At 61.5% G+C, this 18,552-nt stretch overlaps 1 protein-coding gene across 1 annotated transcript; it reads left to right on the forward strand.

Annotated features, from left to right (window-relative positions):
* The first annotated feature begins 4,876 nt into the window (after positions 1-4,876).
* LOC135273088 (formimidoyltransferase-cyclodeaminase-like) lies at positions 4,877-16,414 on the forward strand. The gene is made up of 10 exons (XM_064372010.1): positions 4,877-4,959; positions 6,017-6,200; positions 7,210-7,338; positions 9,233-9,321; positions 9,483-9,662; positions 10,825-10,956; positions 11,107-11,238; positions 15,358-15,419; positions 15,813-15,942; positions 16,169-16,414. Exons 1-10 carry the CDS (start codon positions 4,906-4,908, stop codon positions 16,412-16,414), a joined length of 1,338 nt encoding a protein of 445 aa, XP_064228080.1. The 5' UTR covers positions 4,877-4,905.
* The last annotated feature ends 2,138 nt before the right edge of the window (positions 16,415-18,552 follow it).

Genomic DNA, 18,552 nt, shown 5'->3' on the forward strand with positions numbered 1-18,552 from the left:
GCACACGCTTTTCAAGAGCCTGTGGCCCGTGTGCTCAGGTGGACCATGAGATGAGTCTCAGGATGCTAGAAAGGACTGACGTCACGCAGGGCGTACGTCCCACCGCGCCGGACTTAAGCTGAACTGAAAATCAGTGGCAAAGGAGCAAAGGCAATTCAATGGTGAAAGGACAGTCTTCCACAAATGATGCTGAAACAACCGAACTCCATTCAGCCCCTGTGCTCAGCCTCTGGCCATGGGTCCTCTGAACAGCCTTGGTGTTTTCCAGGCTCTCGGGCTTGGCTTGGAGTGGCCCCTCGGGCTTTGGCTGGGGCGGTGCCATGGCTCACCCTCTGTCCATATAATGGGGCCTAAGGTGTCCACTGTGCTGGGCCAGCCTGGGGAGGCCCAGTGGTCAGAGGCTGAACCCCACCTGGCAGTGCCACCCCCTAGGCTGCAGGTGCATGTGGGACTTTCTGGAGGGCTCTCCTGCAGAGAGGGTGGAGCCCATGCCTGGACTTTTTCTTACTGTGCTATTAAAATGAGGAGAAATGGGAACGGGGCGAGGAGGGTGGCCCTGGGGTGGCTGGTGTGGCCGTGTCTTTTGGGGTCGCACCTACACCCTGGACACCCATCTTTCTGTCTGTAGATGGGAGGGCAGTGAGCTTCTGGGGACAACGTCCGCCTGCTGGGACGAGGTGGGCACCGGCCCAGGTGAACTCTGGGACTCTCCTGGTGGGACACCTCTCTCCTGCACACAGGGGCTGTATTCAGTCATTTACTTATGGCACCACAATGTCTGTCTCATACTCTGGGCTAGAAAAGTGCTCTGGGCTCACTGTGTGTGACCTGCCTGGCCGGGAAATCAGGAGCCCTGCCTGGCCACTGGGGAGTGATGGTGGAAACCCTGGTGTGGGCACGGCTGAGATTCTTTCTCCTGTAAGTGGGGTCCCTTAGGGCCCCCTATTCTGGAGCTATTTACAGCACCTGCCAGCATTTCTAATGTCTCAGAGCTGCCCCCGAGAACCAGCACTGGCCTCACGACGCCCCGTTTCCTCTCGTGTGTGTTCTCAGCTGTAGCCAAGCCCTGGCGAAGCCGCTGGGTCGGAATCCCTGCCGGGGCCTCCCGCCCCCAACCCTCTCTCCTGACAGGCGATTTGCTGGGCCCGAGGACAGGGCCAGGTCTTGGTGTTGGCGCCGGGTCATGAGCAGATGGTTCCGGTCACTCCGCTGTGGCGCGAGGATGAAGGTGGCGGCCCATGTGGGCGACCCTCGCAGCCGGCATGTTCCAACGTCCCGCACCTCGGGACCTTGGATACCTGCCACTGCCGTCACAAAGTACCACAGACCCAGCAGGTTAGACCACAGAAATTTATTCTGTCACAGTTCTGGAGCCCCAAACTACAAGATCAGAGTGTCTCTGTCCGTCTGAGGCCTCTCTGCTTGGCCTGCAGGCGGCTGCCTCCCTGCCTGTCCTCTCCTGGTCTTTTCTCTCCCGCTTCACCTCCCCGTCCATCGCCACATTCGGTTCAGTCTGCAGTGCTGGGGGTCAGGGTTTCTGCAGATGGTTTCTGGAGGGGATGCAGTGCAGCCCTCAGCAGACTCCATCCTCCCCTCCCGGCCTCCACAGAACCCTGACCCATCCTCCCCTCCCGGCCTCCACAGAACCCTGTCCCATCCTCCCCCCCGGCCTCCACAGAACCCTGACCCATCCTCCCCTCCCGGCCTCCACAGAGCCCTGACCCATCCTCCCCTCCCAGAGTCCAGACATGGATCTCTGACCCCATCCTCCCCTCCTGGCCTCCACAGAGCCCTGACCCATCCTCCCCTCCCGGAGTCCAGACATGGATCCCTGACCCCATCCTCCCCTGCCGGCCTCCACAGAGCCCTGACCCATCCTCCCCTCCCAGCCTCCACAGAGCCCTGACCCATCCACCCCTCCCGGCCTCTACAGAGCCCTGACCCATCCTCCCCTCCCGGCCTCCACAGAGCCCTGACACATCCTCCCCTCCCGGTCTCCACAGAGCCCTGACCCATCCTCCCCTCCCGGCCTCCACAGAGCCCTGACACATCCTCCCCTCCCGGCCTCCACAGAGCCCTGACCCATCCTCCCCTCCCGGCCTCCACAGAGCCCTGACCCATCCTCCCCTCCCGGCCTCTGGACATGGAGCCATGGCCAGGGAACTCTGTGTGCCCCTAGCCTCTGAAGGTTTCTGGGCTTACATGGCTCCTCTGTCATCCCAGTCACCCTGAGTAGCCACAGAGGTGGGGTCCCTTAGGCCCCCGTGGCTGGGGGTTCCATTAAGAACTTCAAGTGGGGCTGGGCTCAGTAGCTCACACCTGGAATTCCAGCACTTTGGGAGGCCAAGGCAGGAGGATCGCTTGAGCCCAGGAGTCTGAGACCGGCCTGGGTAACATGGCGAGACCTCGTGTGTATTAGTCTGTTCTCATGCTGCTAATAAAGACGTACCCAAGACTGGGTAATTTATAAAGAAAAAGAGGTTTAATGGACTCACAGTTCCACGAGGCTGGGGAGGCCTCACAGTCATGGCAGAAGGCAAGGAGGAGCAGAGGCACGTCTTGCTAGAGTGCGCAGGGGCCTGCCCTTGTAAAACCAGCACACCTCACAAGACCGTTCACTATCAGGAGACCAGCACGGAAAAACCCGCCCCCATCATCCCCTTACCTCCTACCGGCCTTCCTGCGACACGTGGGGATTGTGGGAGCGACACAGCCAGACCACGTCACCGTGTCTACAAAAACTGAAAATTTAGCCGGTGTGGTGGTGCGTGCCTGTGGTCCCGGCTGCTCAGGAGGCTGAGGTGAAAGAATCGCATGAGTCCCAGGGCCAAGGCTGCCGTGAGCCGTGACTGTGCCACCGCCCTGCAGCCTGGGCGGCAGAGTGTGGCTTTGTCTCAACAACAACAAAAACGAGAAAATAACGAAAGCAGTGCAAGTGGGCAGCGGCCAAACGTGGAGACGCGAGGTCTCCCTGGTGCCACTGACGTTGTGGGGCGCCTCCAGCCGGGGGAGCAGCTGCTGGGGAGAGCTGGGGCCTCAGCATCATGTCTGCCCACGCTCACGTGTATCCACCTCACTCTCACATGTGTGCTCCCTGCCCCACACTCACGTGCATCCAGCCTCACATGCACGTTCCCTGCCCCACGCTCATGTGTATCCACCTCACTCTCACACGCGTGCTCCCTGCCCCACGCTTACATGTATCCAGCCTCACATGCATGTTCCCTGCCCCACACTCATGTGTATCCACCTCACTCTCACATGCGTGCTCCCTGCCCCACGCTTACATGTATCCAGCCTCACATGCATGTTCCCTGCCCCACACTCATGTGTATCCACCTCACTCTCACACGCGTGCTCCCTGCCCCACGCTTACATGTATCCACCCTCACATGCATGTTCCCTGCCCCACACTCACGTGTATCCACCTCACATGCATGTTCCCTGCCCCACGCTTACATGTATCCAGCCTCACATGCATGTTCCCTGCCCCACACTCAGGTGTATCCACCTCACACGCGTGCTCCCTGCCCCACGCTTACATGTATCCACCCTCACATGTATGTTCCCTGCCCCATGCTCACGTGTATCCACCTCACTCTCACACGCGTGCTCCCTGCCCCACGCTTACATGTATCCACTCTCACGTGCATGTTCCCTGCCCCACGCTCACATGTATCCACCTCACTCTCACACGCGTGCTCCCTGCCCCACGCTTACATGTATCCACCCTCACATGCATGTTCCCTGCCCCACGCTCACGTGTATCCACCTCACTCTCACACGCGTGCTCCCTGCCCCACGCTTACATGTATCCACCCTCACATGCATGTTCCCTGCCCCACGCTCACGTGTATCCACCTCACTCTCACACATGTGCTCCCTGCCCCACGCTTACATGTATCCACCCTCACATGCATGTTCCCTGCCCCACGCTCACGTGTATCCACCTCACTCTCACACGCGTGCTCCCTGCCCCACGCTTACATGTATCCACCCTCACATGCATGTTCCCTGCCCCACGCTCACGTGTATCCACCTCACTCTCACACGCGTGCTCCCTGCCCCACGCTTACATGTATCCACCCTCACATGCATGTTCCCTGCCCCACGCTCACGTGTATCCACCTCACTCCCACGCATGCTCCCTGCCCCACGCTTACATGTATCCACCCTCACATGTATGTTCCCTGCCCCACGCTCACGTGTATCCACCTCACTCTCACACGTGTGCTCCCTGCCCCACACTTACATGTATCCACCCTCACATGCATGTTCCCTGCCCCACGCTCACGTGTATCCACCTCACTCTCACACGCGTGCTCCCTGCGTTGTGCTCATGTGTATCCGTGCTCACTCTCACACGCCTGCTCCCCTGAACACTCCTGTCTGAGCTGAGCTGAGCTTGGTTGGGTGCTGCAAGCCAGGGCCTCACACCGGCCTCTCGCCCTCCACGGCCTTGAGTTCCAGGCTCCTTCAGGAGCAAGCGCAGGCCCCAGGGGTGGCCTGGAAGGTCTCTCGGAAAGCAGCACAGGGTCACAGGGGTCACTGGCAGGGGCACAGGGAGGCCTCATCACGCCGGGGTTCCAGCCAGGCTGGCCTGATGCTCCTGGGGGCCCTCAGCGCCCACCCCTCCGCCCCGGCACGTGCTGCTTTCCGGGGAACCCACACTGGCTGAGTGGAGCCGCCCCCTCCAGGTGGACAGCACCCAGCGTGGCTCTGCAGCGCCCGCCCCGTGCCTGCGCAGGGACCGTGGCCCCACTGCTCCTCGTGGTGACTCGCTGGTTAATGAGCAGCTGTGGGAGGTGCTGCCGGAGGCTGTATAAAGGTCCTGGCTGTGGCTGGGAGCCCTGGCCCCTGCTGCTGTCTGCCCCAGAGAGTAGCGTCTAGATCGAGGTACTGGCCATGTCCCAGCTGGTGGAGTGCGTCCCCAACTTCTCCGAGGGGAAGAACCAGGAGGTGAGACCCCGAGGAGTGGCTGGAGCATCCAGGGGCCAGTGGGGCAGCTGAGGCCCAGGCCGTGGAGGGGCGGTGGGCTTGGTGTGGCGTGGCCTGGCAGGGGAGGAGCCGCTCTCCATGGGCCTTAAGGATATCCTGTGGTTGGGGGGACGTGGGAGTGCCTGACCCAGGGGTAGGTGGAACACGACGGCGGGCTGTAGGCGCTGAGGCCTGGCTGTGCTTCCCGTGGGGGTCTGGGCAGATCTCTGGGCCTCAAAGGGCCTTGTTCCCCTACTGAAAGTGAAGCCCCTAACGCTGATGAAAAGGGCTGCATGGGGTCACATGAGGCCACCCTGCCTCCACTGGGGCTGGCGTAAATGACCGAGCCCCCGCCCTGAAGCCTGGTGAGGCAGCTGCCGCCACCATCCCCGCTGGACCCAAAAGGAGACAGCACAGAGGGGTCAGGCAGGCCCCCAGGTCGGGCCTCTCGCCCTCCATGGTTCTGAGGTCCAGGCTCCTCCAGGAACAAGTGCAGGCCCCACAGGCCGCCTGGAAGGCCTCCCGGAGGGCAGCGCCGGGTCACAGCGGTCACTTGCAGGGGTTCAGGGAGGCCTCATCACGCCGGGATCCCAGCCCCCACCAAGGCCCGGGGACGTGGAGATTTGAGGCCGAGCCCCTGCTCCCAGCTGTCCTGCCGCCTGGAAGTTTCCAGGCCCTTCTGGCCCCTCCTCTGCTCGGGGGTTGGGGCCTGGCCCTCTGTGCCCTGTGCCTGTGGTCACCTTCTTGCCTCCAGCATCTGCCAGTGGGGACAGAACCTGGGGCGTTTCTCCTGGAGGCACGGCCTGCAGCGCCTCCTTGTAGGGGCCGGGCTTGGGCCCCTGTGAAAGTCCCGGGGCAGCCGCTGTTTGCGGGGGGAGCAGCAGGTGTTTGCGGGGGGAGCGCAGCTCGTCGGGGGGTCCCCAAAGGCTTGGCCCGCCTCCTCAGCCCACGTTTGGGTGTCGGGGTGCGGCCACCTCCAAGCTCCTTTTCCTTCTTTCAAATGGGGAGGCTGAGGTGTGGGGGCCGGGCCTGTGTCCAGGTGATCGATGCCATCTCGGGAGCCATCGCACAGACCCCTGGCTGTGTGCTGCTGGACGTGGACGCCGGCCCCTCCACCAACCGCACCGTGTACACCTTTGTGGGGCCGCCGGCGTGCGTGGTGGAGGGGGCCCTCAACGCGGCCCACGCTGCCTCCCGGCTCATTGACATGAGCGAGCACCGAGGTGAGGCTCCAGGCTCTCCCGTGGCCGCCACGTCGCGGGGTGTCAGGGCTGAGCCCTGTCCCGGTGTCCTGGGAGGGGAAGGAGGCCCAGGGCCCAGGCACGGAATGTGGGGTCCAGCGGGGCTGGCTCTGGCTCTCCTTGGAGGACCCTGGAGTGTGGGGGTCACAGTCCCCCGACTGCAGGCTGTGCTCTGGGGACCCCAGGTCGCCAAGCTCCAAGGCTGGGTGGGGGAGGGGCCGTGCCGGGGAAGGTCTGTGGGCCCGGCCACCTGCCCACACGCCAGGGGGGCCGAGAGCCGGTCTTGCAGCAGGCCCTGGATGGGGAAGGGCTGCCCGGAAGCTGACCTGCCAACAGCCCACAAGCCAAACACCTCGGTGGGCGGGCAGGGTCAAAGGTGTGTGGACACACGGGCGCTGGCCAGGGGCTGGGCGGTGGGCTGCTCCTGAGAGGCCGGGGCTCACAGTGACCCCTAGAGGTGGAAGGACGAGAAGCTTATCGCAAAGCAACCAGCCCCGGGCAGTGGAGGCAAAGGCGAGGCTGGCGTCCAGGGGAGGGCTCTGCCCCACAGGCTGGTGTAGCCACAGCAAGGGACTCGGCTAGTGAGAAGAACGCTCGGGAAACAGTGTGGCTTCCCCGCTTCAGGGAGTCTCTAAGCCTGGCCAGGGGCAGCCGTTAGAAAGTTATTCTTGTGACTTAGGAGAGGGACAGGTTTATCCCAAAGATGCCAAACCGCCTGCTCAGGCTGCTGCTTCTGGACCGAGTGGCCTCCGACACTGGCTGGGAGGACTGTCCAGGAATGTCCGTTGTCCCGGAGGGACTGATGCTGCCGCTGGGGCAGGGCTGGGAGTGCCCAGGGCCGGCCTCCTCCCTGTGGTCAGCGTGAGCTGCTAGCTGGGTGTGTGGATGGGGGGCTGCCCAGGCCGGAGAGGACAGAGGGTCTGAGAGCCCCGTGGGGCTCCCACCCACGGCCACTCCCAGCCTCCTGCCCGGCCTTGCCATCTCTCTGCAGGGGAGCACCCCCGCATGGGGGCCCTGGATGTCTGCCCCTTCATCCCCGTGAGGGGCGTCAGCATGGGCGACTGTGTGCTCTGCGCCCAGACCTTTGGCCGGCGGCTGGCAGAGGAGCTGGCCGTGCCAGGTGAGCTTGCCCCACCCTCCGCGCTCCCTCCCGTCTCATTGGCGCGGGTTCAGTGCCCGCAGTTCTCTGCCCTCGACTGCTCTTGCCAGGGCAGGTTGTTCCAAAACGCCAAGCTGCAGAAGGGCAGCTCCCTCAGTACCGAAAGAAACGCAACCTCACCTGTGGCCACGCGGGCCCGGGGCCCCTGAAACTGTCCCGCGGCACAGCTGGGCCGGCGAGCCAAGAGCCTTCTAGAGTACGATCATTTCACCTGGAGAATTCAATCTAAGCGAGAAAATGATACCGAACACACAGAGACAAACCCGGGCGGAGTGCACACCCGCCCCTGGGCTGAGAAACCCAGCGCCCCCTGGAAGGAACCCCGAGGCAGGGGCATACGTCACTATCACACTGGCATGCAGGACATATGTAACCCACATCACATCACACAGGCATGCAGGGCACATGTAACCCATGGCACTGTCACGCTGCCATGCAGGACACACGTAACCCATGGCACTGTCACGCTGCCATGCAGGGCACACGTAACCCATGGCACTGTCAGGCTGCCATGCAGGACACACGTAACCCATGGCACTGTCACGCTGCCATGCAGGACACACGTAACCCATGGCACTGTCAGGCTGCCATGCAGGACACACGTAACCCATGGCACTGTCACGCTGCCATGCAGGACACACGTAACCCATGGCACTGTCACGCTGCCATGCAGGACACACGTAACCCATGGCACTGTCACGCTGCCATGCAGGACACACATAACCCATGGCACTGTCAGGCTGCCATGCAGGACACACGTAACCCATGGCACTGTCAGGCTGCCATGCAGGACACACGTAACCCATGGCACTGTCACGCTGCCATGCAGGACACACGTAACCCATGGCACTGTCAGGCTGCCATGCAGGACACACGTAACCCATGGCACTGTCACGCTGCCATGCAGGACACACGTAACCCATGGCACTGTCAGGCTGCCATGCAGGACACACGTAACCCAAGGCACTGTCAGGCTGCCATGCAGGACACACGTAACCCATGGCACTGTCACGCTGCCATGCAGGACACACGTAACCCATGGCACTGTCACGCTGCCATGCAGGACACACATAACCCATGGCACTGTCAGGCTGCCATGCAGGACACACGTAACCCATGGCACTGTCACGCTGCCATGCAGGACACACGTAACCCATGGCACTGTCAGGCGCCATGCAGGACACACGTAACCCATGGCACTGTCACGCTGCCATGCAGGGCACACATAACCCATGGCACTGTCAGGCTGCCATGCAGGACACACGTAACCCAAGGCACTGTCACGCTGCCATGCAGGACACACGTAACTCATGGCACTGTCACGCTGCCATGCAGGACATATGTAACCCACGTCACAGTCACACTGGCATGGAGGGCACACGTAACTCACGTCACATCACACAGGCATGCAGGGCACACGTAACCCATGGCACAGTCACGCTGCCATGCAGGACATATGTAACCCACGTCACATCACACAGGCGTGCAGGGAACACGACTTTTTCCTTTTCGCTGTGGTTATATTTATGTGGTCGCTTGTCGTTCTGTTTATTATACAAGGAAAACAGAAGCGTGAGCGTCCGGCGTCACCATGTCCCACGTGTTCTATCCTAACCCTGCAATTTGACTTTTCAAGGCCTTGTGAGCCGGGGGGTGGGTGGGGGTGCTGGCTGAGGGTCCACCGGGACCACCCATATCCATCCAAGGTGGACAGCGGGTGCAGCCGGGAGAGGGCATGGTGGGGCCCATCCCCAGGTTTAGGCTGGAGAGAACCCCTCCGCCTGGGTCCTCCAGGAACTGAGTCCTGGACCCCCCGGACTGCCTGCCAACGCCTGACCGCTGGGCTCTCCTGCAGTCTACCTGTATGGCGAGGCGGCCAGGATGGACAGTCGTCGGACCCTGTCGGCCATCCGGGCTGGGGAGTATGAGGCCCTCCCTAAGAAGGTGCCCCCACCCCAGCGGTTGAGCCTGGGAAGGAGGGGGACCTGCCCCTTTGTCCTGGCTGGGGTGGCTGGGCTGAGCCCCTCCTTCCCGGGAACTGGGACCCTGGTGGGGCTGCTCCCTCCCTTGGGGGTCATTTCACCCCGGGGTGAACTTGCCCACAGCTCGAGCAGGCCGAGTGGGCACCTGACTTTGGCCCCTGCTCCTTTGTCCCCAGCTGGGGGGCCACGGCCACAGGGGCCAGGAAGTTCCTCATCACTTTCAACATCAACCTGCTCAGCACGAAGGAGCAAGCCCACCGCATTGCCCTCAACCTGCGGGAGCAGGGCCGTGGGACGGACCAGGTGACCCCCTCACAACCCCCACCCAGCCCGTCCACCTGTGGGAGCAGGGCCGTGGGAAGGACCAGGTGACCCCCTCACAACCCCCACCCAGCCCCTCAACCTGCGGGAGCAGGGCGGTGGGAAGGACCAGGTGACCCTGTTCACTGACCCCCACCTGGCCCCTCAGGAAAGGGTCAGAGGCTGAGTGCCTCAGGCAGGGTGGTCGGGGTGTGGACGGGGCACTGGCCAGACAGGGCTCGGCCTTCCCCTTCCAGGCTGGCCCAGCCTCAGCGTCCGCACCCTGCGGGGGCAGCACAGGTCCCCAGGTTGGCAGGTCAGGGGTGGAGTGAAGCTGAGGACTCCGGCTCCAAGGGGATTTTCCATGGAAGGAGGCAGGGCTTCCTTTTGTTAAAACGAGGCAGCATTTCCATCCTCCTGGGAAACAGCTACTTCCAGAGTCACAGGTGCCCTCAGGGGCCCCCCACATCCCTCCAGATGCCTTGGGGGCCCCAACACCCCTGCGGACCTTCAGGTGCCCCCAGGCCTTTCTCCTCCAAGTCTGCACAGCAGAGATCACCCTGTCTGAGCGTCACCCTGGCACAGATGGTGTAGATATCTGGAGACAGAGGTGGAGGGACTCCCTGCCCACCTGTTCCCCACTCAGAGACCCGGGTCCCACAGGCAGCTGAGGTCCTGGGGCCCGGCTTCCCAACCTGCGGACTCAGCACAAAAGCATAGTGACCTCCAAGTCCCGCTTCATGCCCCAGCCGAAGGCGGAGGTCAGAGTCCCCCCATGTGGACTGAGTCGCCGTGAGGAGTTCGGGACTGAGGGGACGTGTCGGGGAGCAGGTGGATGGGAGAGCGGCGTGGTGGTCCATGGGGCCCCACCCTGCAGCATTTCCCCACATCTAGGGCAGAGCGTGGCTGGGAGGCAGGGCCTGGGCTGAGCGGGGCCTGCAGGGGTGGGTGCCGGCGTCTGACCCTTGTGGTCAGTTTCCCTGTGGCAAGCGAAGTCTCTCTGCCCCTCCCTGGCCAACTTGGGGCGGGAGGGAGGAGAACCACAGCATCCACCCGGGCACAGGCTCTGCCCCATCCAGTTGGGGGATGCGAGCACCAGGAGAAGCTGGCAGGGCCAGGCAGGACGAGCTTCTAGCCCAGGCTGAGGAACGCTCTTCCTTTGCAGCCGGGACTTCTGAAAAAGGTTCAGGGCATCGGCTGGTACCTGGATGAGAAGAACCTGGCTCAGGTGTCCACCAACCTCCTGGACTTTGAGGTCACGGCGCTGCACACGGTCTACGAGGAGACCTGCCGAGAGGCACGGGTGAGCCCGCCAGGAGCAGCCACTGCTGCTGTGAGGGGCGCGCAGATCCCTCCTGTGGGCAGGGCGGGGGCCCCACGTCCCCGATGTCCAGCCAGGGCGGTTCTCCGCCTGCCCCACGTGCTGACACCACCTGTGCTTCGGCAGGAGCTGAGCCTCCCGGTGGTGGGCTCACAGCTGGTCGGCCTGGTGCCCCTGAAGCCTCTGCTAGATGCAGCCGCCTTCTACTGCAAGAAGGAGAACCTCTTCATCCTGGAGGAGGCGCACCGGATCAGGCTGGTGGGCCGGGCTGCCGAGGACGGTGGGGGCCCGCGGGAGGGTGGGCGGCGGCTGCGGCTGCTCACATCCCCGGGAGGCTGCGGCCGGCGCTCACACCGGATCAGGCTGGTGGGCCGGGCTGCCGCCCCGACGGGTCGGACAGGGGCGTGTGGGAAGGTGGGGAGGCTGCGGTGGAGCTCACACCCCTGGGGCCCAGCTTTCCTTCCCCTCCCTCTCTTCGTTTTATTGACTCGTGTTCAGAAGATGAGATTCCACTTTTCATTTTCATTTTGGGAACTTTCCTGAGGTTTTTTTTTGTGACCTATAATACGCTCACTTGTGCAAGTTCCACAGAGAGGACAGCACCCCTCTCTGCCGGGTCTCGCCTCCTGGGCCGGCTGTGCTCCCGTGGAGGGACCTGCGCCTCCTCCCACCACCTCCACGGGGGCTCCCTGCACCCCCGGAACGGGCGGCTTATGGATGTGTTTGGCTCCAGCTATGGGGTGCAGATCTCCTCCCATGGAGCGGCTCCTTCAGAAAGTGATTCCCATCATCTTGTGGACACCTAGGCCTCAGGCCCCCGGAGTCTGGGTTCCGGGGGACCCAGGTCCTGCTGGGGTGTGGCAGCGTCTGCAGAGACGCTCTCCACCCTTATCTGTCCTTTCACTCGAGGCCACTTCGTTCCAGGTGTGTTTTTCACAATGAGCACAATCCGCTTGACGGGATGTTTGGGAGAGCTTTTGCTTTTTGGCGGTTGGTTTTGACCCTGCTCGTGTCTTACTGACGTGGCTCTCGTGGCTGGTGGACTCCGTCCTTGCGTCGGCTCAGGCACGTTTTCTCCTGTGAGATCGGTCGCTGAGCCAGTTACTTAGTACTCTAACGTAGGGACACTGCGAGCCCACAGCAGCTTCGATGTCGCCTCTGCCTCCGTCTTCACGCCTCTGCACCTCTTCCTCCTGCATTCACAGCGCTTTTCTGAAACCCAGCCAGCCTCTCCATCACGGCACGTTTGTGGCATAGTCTACTGTATTCCTGGCTGTTACAATGTGTTTTTTTTGAGATGGAGTCTCGCTCTGTCACCCAGGCTGGAGTGCAGTGGCACGATCTCGGTTCACCGCAACCTCCGCCTCCCGGGTTCAAGCGATTCTTCTGCCTCAGCCTCCCCAGTAGCTGGGATTACAGGCGTGTGCCACCTCGACCAGCTAATTTTTTATATTTTTAGTAGGGATGGGGTTTCACCATGTTAGCCAGGATGGTCTCGATCTCCTGACCTCGTGACCTGCCTGTCATGGCCTCCCAAAGTGCTGGGATTACAGGCGTGAGCCACTGTGCCCGGCCGCAGAATTTTTTGTGACTTTAAATTTTGTACAATTTCTCACAGAGAAGATACGGGTGGCTCTCCACTCCTGCCCTCCACCCATGTTTTCCAAGTGCTTGGATTTTGCCCCATGTATTTGTGCATCATCATATTATATTTTTTTCTGGACTATTTAAAAGTTGGGTTGAAGACACTGTGATCTTTTACCCCTAATTTATTAAGGCTGTGCGTCTTAAGAACAAAGACATTCTCTTACATAACCACACTGTAATGATCAAAATCAGGAAATTCAACACTGACACAATCCTACTACCTAGTAACCGTCAGGCCGCAACCAAATCGCATCAGTGTCGGAGTTATTCGCATCATAGTGGTTTCTCCTTCAACCCGCCATCCAGCTCCCGGAACACAGAGCACTGAGCCGGCCTTGCCTCCTGTCGTCCAGAGCTATTCCCCGTCTTCCTTGACCCTCACTGGCCTTGACATAGTTTAAAAGGACAGGCTTTTCAAAGCGCCTCAGTGAGGACCGGTCTGACGAAGCTTGTGACCAGATGTAGTTGTGCATTTTAAATTTAAATTAAATTAAATTAATTAATTCTTTTGAGACAGGGTCTTGCTCTGTCACCCAGGCTGGAGTACAGTGGCACAGTCACAGCTCACTGCAGCCCCAACCTCCAGGGCTCAGGAGATCTTGCCACCCCAGCCTCCCAAATCCACTCCTGGCTAACTGTGAACAGATGGGGTTTTGCTGGTCTCAAACTCCTGGACTCAAGCAATCCACTCACGTCAGCCTCCCAAAGTGCTGGGACGACAGGCGCGCCCCACCACGCCCGGCCAGTTACGCACTTCCGGCAGGAAGAGCATAAATGCTGTGTGTTCCCCTGAGAGAAGCCAGCTCCCCACGACGCGCGTTTTCTCAGGGTGCCCACGTGGACCAGGCACGTGGTCAGTGCGGCGCCCTTCCTCCTGGGCCCTTCACTGCAATGTTACTGTTTTTCCTTTTGCCATCATCACTTTGTGGGAGTACTTGAAGGTGTTTAAAGTATCGTGTAGGTAGATAAATGCCTGTTTATCTGCTGAAATTCCAGCCTAAGTTTTAGTAGCCAGTGACAGACAGCCTTCCAGCGTCGTCTTCTCTAAGCAGCAGCTGTTGCTCCTGCACACGGCCTTGTCTTCCTACGTGTGAGGCCCCCTGTGCTTTCCAGCACGGGGTTTTGGGTTTTGTCTTTTTTTTTTTTGAGACAGAGTCTTGCTCTGCCTCCCAAGCTGGAGCGTGTAGTGGCGCGATCTTGGCTCACTGCAACCTCCACCTCATGGGTTCAAGCAATTCTCTGCCTCAGTCTCCCAAATAGCTGGGATTACAGGCACCCGTCGCCACCCTCGGCTAATTATTCTATTTTTTTTTTTTAGTAGAAACGGGGTTTCACCATCTTGGCCAGGCTGGTCTTGAACTCCTGACCTCGTGATCCACCCGCCTGGGACTCCCAATGTACTGGGATTGCAGGCGTGAGCCACCGCGCCCGGGCCGAGTTTTGTCTTCTTTCCCCGAAGGGTCCCGGGCCTGCGGCCTGCGCGCGTCTGGGGGCGCCCGTGGCTCCATGCTGCCTCCTGGTGGTGAGGCTGCTTCGCGTTCTGTCCTGTGAGTTTTGCTTGTGAATGCGGGCTCCTTGGAATTTCATCTGTGCTAATTCCTGGACACAAGATTGACCCTCCTCCAAGGAGGGTTTGTGCGAGCGCTCCCGGACACTGCGCCACAGACCCCGAAGCTGAGCTTTCGGCTTGGAGCCTTGGAACCACACAGGAGCGAACTCCGTGTCGGGTGAGGCCCGTAGCCCTGTCGGAGATTTTTTTTTCCTGCTTCACCCAAAGGGAAGGCAGGGACTGGGAAGTACCTCCACTGCTTCCTCCGGCGGGTGCTGTTTCTAATTCATCCTTGGGAATGTGACTTTCCAGGGGTCTCCAGTGGTACTCCACTCTGAAGGCCGAGACCCCCCCCCACTCATGGGGGGCTGCCAGAGGGGGGCAGTTGCCCCAGAGCGGACCCAGCTCCAGGCTAGCGGGCCGTTCGGACTCGCCTTTCTGCTCACGCCTGGTCCCGGATGATTTCCTGTCTTTTAGCTTGGCCGAGCCTTTAAAAGACCGCGCGTCTTCCTGGGGTTTCCTGGCAGGAGGCTTTGCCTTGGGGCTTGCTGGTCTGTGGCCACCAGGGAGGCGGGGGAGGCGGCCTCCACCCACCGGGCTCCAGGCCGCAGGAGCGCGGGCTGCTGTTCCCCTCTGTGGGGTGGGGTCGCATAGCCAGCGCGTTCTGAATGGGTTTCGCAGAATGAATTCTAATCTTAAATGCGACTGTTGCAACTTTATTTTGAATGTGGGTAAAATTCCCTTTTCTGGGTAAGAGTTTCTTTGTGGGTGACGCGGGGCTGTTCCGGGCTTTCAGGACTTGTTAGACGTGAAGACGTGGAGAATTAAGCTGTTTGCCCGCGGCTGACAGCGATGGGCTGAGCGGGGTGGGGGAGCGGTGAGAGATGAGTGGCAGTTAGCTTAGGGGTCATCAGGGGACGACTCCTTTCTCGGGGCCTCAGTTTCCCCAAGGGCAACCCAGGGTGAGTGTCTGTATGGGGTGCCTGCTGGGGGGACACAGGGCTCCTGGTGGGGCAGGGGTGAGGGTGGGGGGGTGCCAGCCACGCTTCTGCCCTGCTCCCCGCAAAGCGCTCGTGAGCTCAGGACGGGGGCGGCTGCAGCAAGGGTGGGACCCGCAGGGTGGAGGCTGTCCTGGGGGTGGAGACGCGCCGGGCCGTTTCTACTCCAAGCCGCTTTTCCAGGTGGTGAACCGGCTGGGCCTGGACTCGCTGTCCCCCTTCAACCCCAAGGAGCGGATCATCGAGTGAGCCTCTGCCCTCCCCGCTCTTACCCCTCCCTGCTCGGCGCCCCCTCCCCCCACCCGGCCCTGGGGGCGCCGGGTTTCCGCGTGGAGACGGCTCAGTCTTCCCAGCGCCTCCCCGCGGGCGCCGCCTCCGCGGCCGGTGCCAAGCCCGGGTCTGGGGGTGAGGGGGGCGCAGAGACTCCGCGGGTCCCACTGCTCCTCCCCTGAGGACGCGCTCCCCCTACACCCCTGAGGACGCGCTCCCCCCACACCCCTGAGGACGCGCTCCCCACCCCACATCCCGAGGACGCGCTTCCCCCCCCAGAGGACGTGCTCCCCCCCCGGCAGAGGACGCGCTTCCCCCACTCCCCTCTCCGGGACCCCGCCCGCCGCTGAGCCGCGCTCACCCCGCAGGTACCTGGTCCCTGACTCCGGCCCTGAGCGCGGCCTGGGCGACAAGTCCCTGCGCGCCTTCGTGGACGAGGTGGGCGCCCGCTCGGCGGCTCCCGGGGGCGGCTCGGTGGCGGCGGCCGCTGCGGCCATGGTGAGCCCGGGGGTGGGTGGGGGCAAAACAAGGTGGCAGGGAGGGGGCAGTTGTGGGGGCGGGTTGGGGCCCCCCGGGCGGGCGGAGACGCTGGGCCACACGGGCGGGACCCTCGGCCGGACGCAGCAGGGAGCACGCGGGTCCCTCTCTGCTCCTGGGGCGTCCCGGGCGTCTGGGGTCCCCGCGCCCCCCGCAGCCGCGCCCCCCACAGTCTCCCCTCCCGCAGGGCGCGGCGTTGGGCTCCATGGTGGGGCTCATGACCTACGGGCGGCGCCAGTTCGAGCCCCTGGACGCCACGATGCGGCGCCTGATCCCGCCGTTCCGCGAGGCCGCGGCCAAGCTGACCGCGCTGGTGGACGCGGACGCCGAGGCCTTCGCCGCCTGCCTGGTGAGTGGCGCCCACAGCAGCGCCCCGGGGCGCCCCTGCCTCCCCAGGCCCAACCACAGCGAACCCCCCGCCGGGGCCCAGTGAGAAGCGGGTCAGCCTCCGGCCGGGGAGGGGCTGGGGGGTCACAACTGGCGCCGTCTGGGCCTCGACAACCAGCTCCGCCCTCACCCCTGCGAGTGCGGGGCCCAGCGGGGTTTGAGGGTTTGGCCAGGGTGACCCCACACTCACGGGCCGTGGCCGAGGTACAAGGGACAGGCGCCTCCCGGAGGGGAGCCCAGGTTTGGGGGGCAGCTCTCTGCCGTGCGGAGACCTGACCGCACAGACCCGGGGCGGTGACCGCACCTCCCTGCAGACGGGTGCTGGCGCTCGGAGCCCAGGGCAAGGGCCAGAGAGCCCGGGAAAAGGCAGAGAAAGGTCAGGAAGCCTCCGGAGCAGGGCACTGCGGAGCCCCACGGACCTGTTTGAAGGGAGGTGTAGACGCGGAACACCTTTTCCAGCCGTTTTTAAGCTCAGGTTCATTTATTTACTTTTACAATGGATGGGCCTTCGGGGGGTTCACCTTCCCGTCCCTGGAGTTTTCAGAAGCACCCAGCGGCGACGCTGCTCACGGAGCCTCTTGTTCTGGGACGCGCTTCCCTTTACCAGGGAGGTAAAGCGTTTTCCAGACGTCAGGATACGTTTCAACCCGTTTCCTCTTAGGTATCCCTTGGGCCTTTCCCTGCGTTGTGAGACTTCTTTATTTACTGGGGGAACCAGGCCTCGTTCTGGGTTCAGCTCCCCACCCCCCGTGTGTCCTTCATCATCGTTGGACTTTGCTTGTGGGGGCTTCTTAAGCTTTAGGCCGTCAAATGTACCAATCCTGACTCTTTTCCGGGTCTTGTATCACAGTTTAAAAGGCCTCCCCAGGACAACATGATCTTTTCTAGACTTTAATGGGTTGATGAACTTTAGACCTGGAGAGGCATTTAAAAACAGTCACCAATTTAAATATACATATTAGAAATAGGCTAGGCGTGGCAGCTCACACCTGTAACCCCAGCACTTTGGGAGGTCAAGGTGGAGAAGCCCTTGAGCTCAGGAGTTTGAAACCAGCCCGGGCAACCACGTGTCTCAAAAAAAAAAAGGCCGAGGGTCGTCGCTCACGCCTGGAATCCCAGCACTTTGAGAAGCGGAGTCCGGTGGATCACGAGGTCAAGAGATCGAGACCATCCTGGTCAACATGGTGAAACCCCGTCTCTACTAAAAATACAAAAAATTACCTGGGCACGGTGGCGAGTGCCTGTAATCCCAGCTACTCAGGAGGCTGAGGCAGGAGAATTGCCTCACCCCGGGAGGCGGAGGTTGCGATGAGCCGAGATCGCGCCATTGGACTCCTCCCTGGGTAACAAGAGCAAAACACCGCTCTTTTTCTTTTTTTTTTTTTTTCAGGCTGGAGTGCAGTGATGCGATCTCAGTTCATTGCCACCCCCGCCTCCCAGGTCAAGCCATTCTCCTGCCTTAGCCTCCTGAGTAGCTGGAACCACAGGCATGCACCACCCCGGCCAGCTAATTTTTTTTTTTTTTTTTGAGACGGAGTTTGGCTCTTGTTACCCAGGCTGGAGTGCAAAGGCGCGATCTCGGCCCACCGCAACCTCCGCGTCCCGGGTTCAGGCAATTCTCCTGCCTCAGCCTCCTTAGTAGCTGGGATTACAGGCACGCGCCACTGTGCCCAGCTAATTTTTTGAATTTTTTGTAGAGACGGGGTTTCACCACGTTGACCAGGATGGTCTCGATCTCTTGACCTCGTGATCCACCCGCCTTGGCCTCCCAAGGTGCTGGGATTACAGGCGTCAGCCACCATGCGCAGCCTTTTTTTTTTTTTTAGACAGAGTCTTTCTCTGTCTCCCAGGCTGGAGTGCCGTGGTGCGATATCACCTCATTGCAACCCCAGCCTGCCAGGTTCAAGCGATTCTCCTGCCTTGGCCGCCTGAGTAGCTGGAACCACAGGCATGCACCACCACGGCCAGCTAATTTTTTGTTTTTTTTTTTTTTTTTTTTGAGACGGAGTTTCGCTCTTGTTACCTAGGCTGGACTGCTATGGCGCGATGTCGGCTCACTGAAACCTCCGCCTCCCGGGTTCTGGCAATTCTCCTGCCTCAGCCTCCTGAGTAGCTGGGATTACAGGCACGCGCCACCGTGCCCAGCTAATTTTTTGTATCTTTAGTAGACACGCGGTTTCACCA

The sequence above is a fragment of the Aotus nancymaae genome, unplaced genomic scaffold (genome assembly GCF_030222135.1).
Source record: "Aotus nancymaae isolate 86718 unplaced genomic scaffold, 86718_ANA_hifiasm-v0.15.2.pri h1tg000260l, whole genome shotgun sequence".
Taxonomy (NCBI): domain Eukaryota; kingdom Metazoa; phylum Chordata; class Mammalia; order Primates; family Aotidae; genus Aotus; species Aotus nancymaae.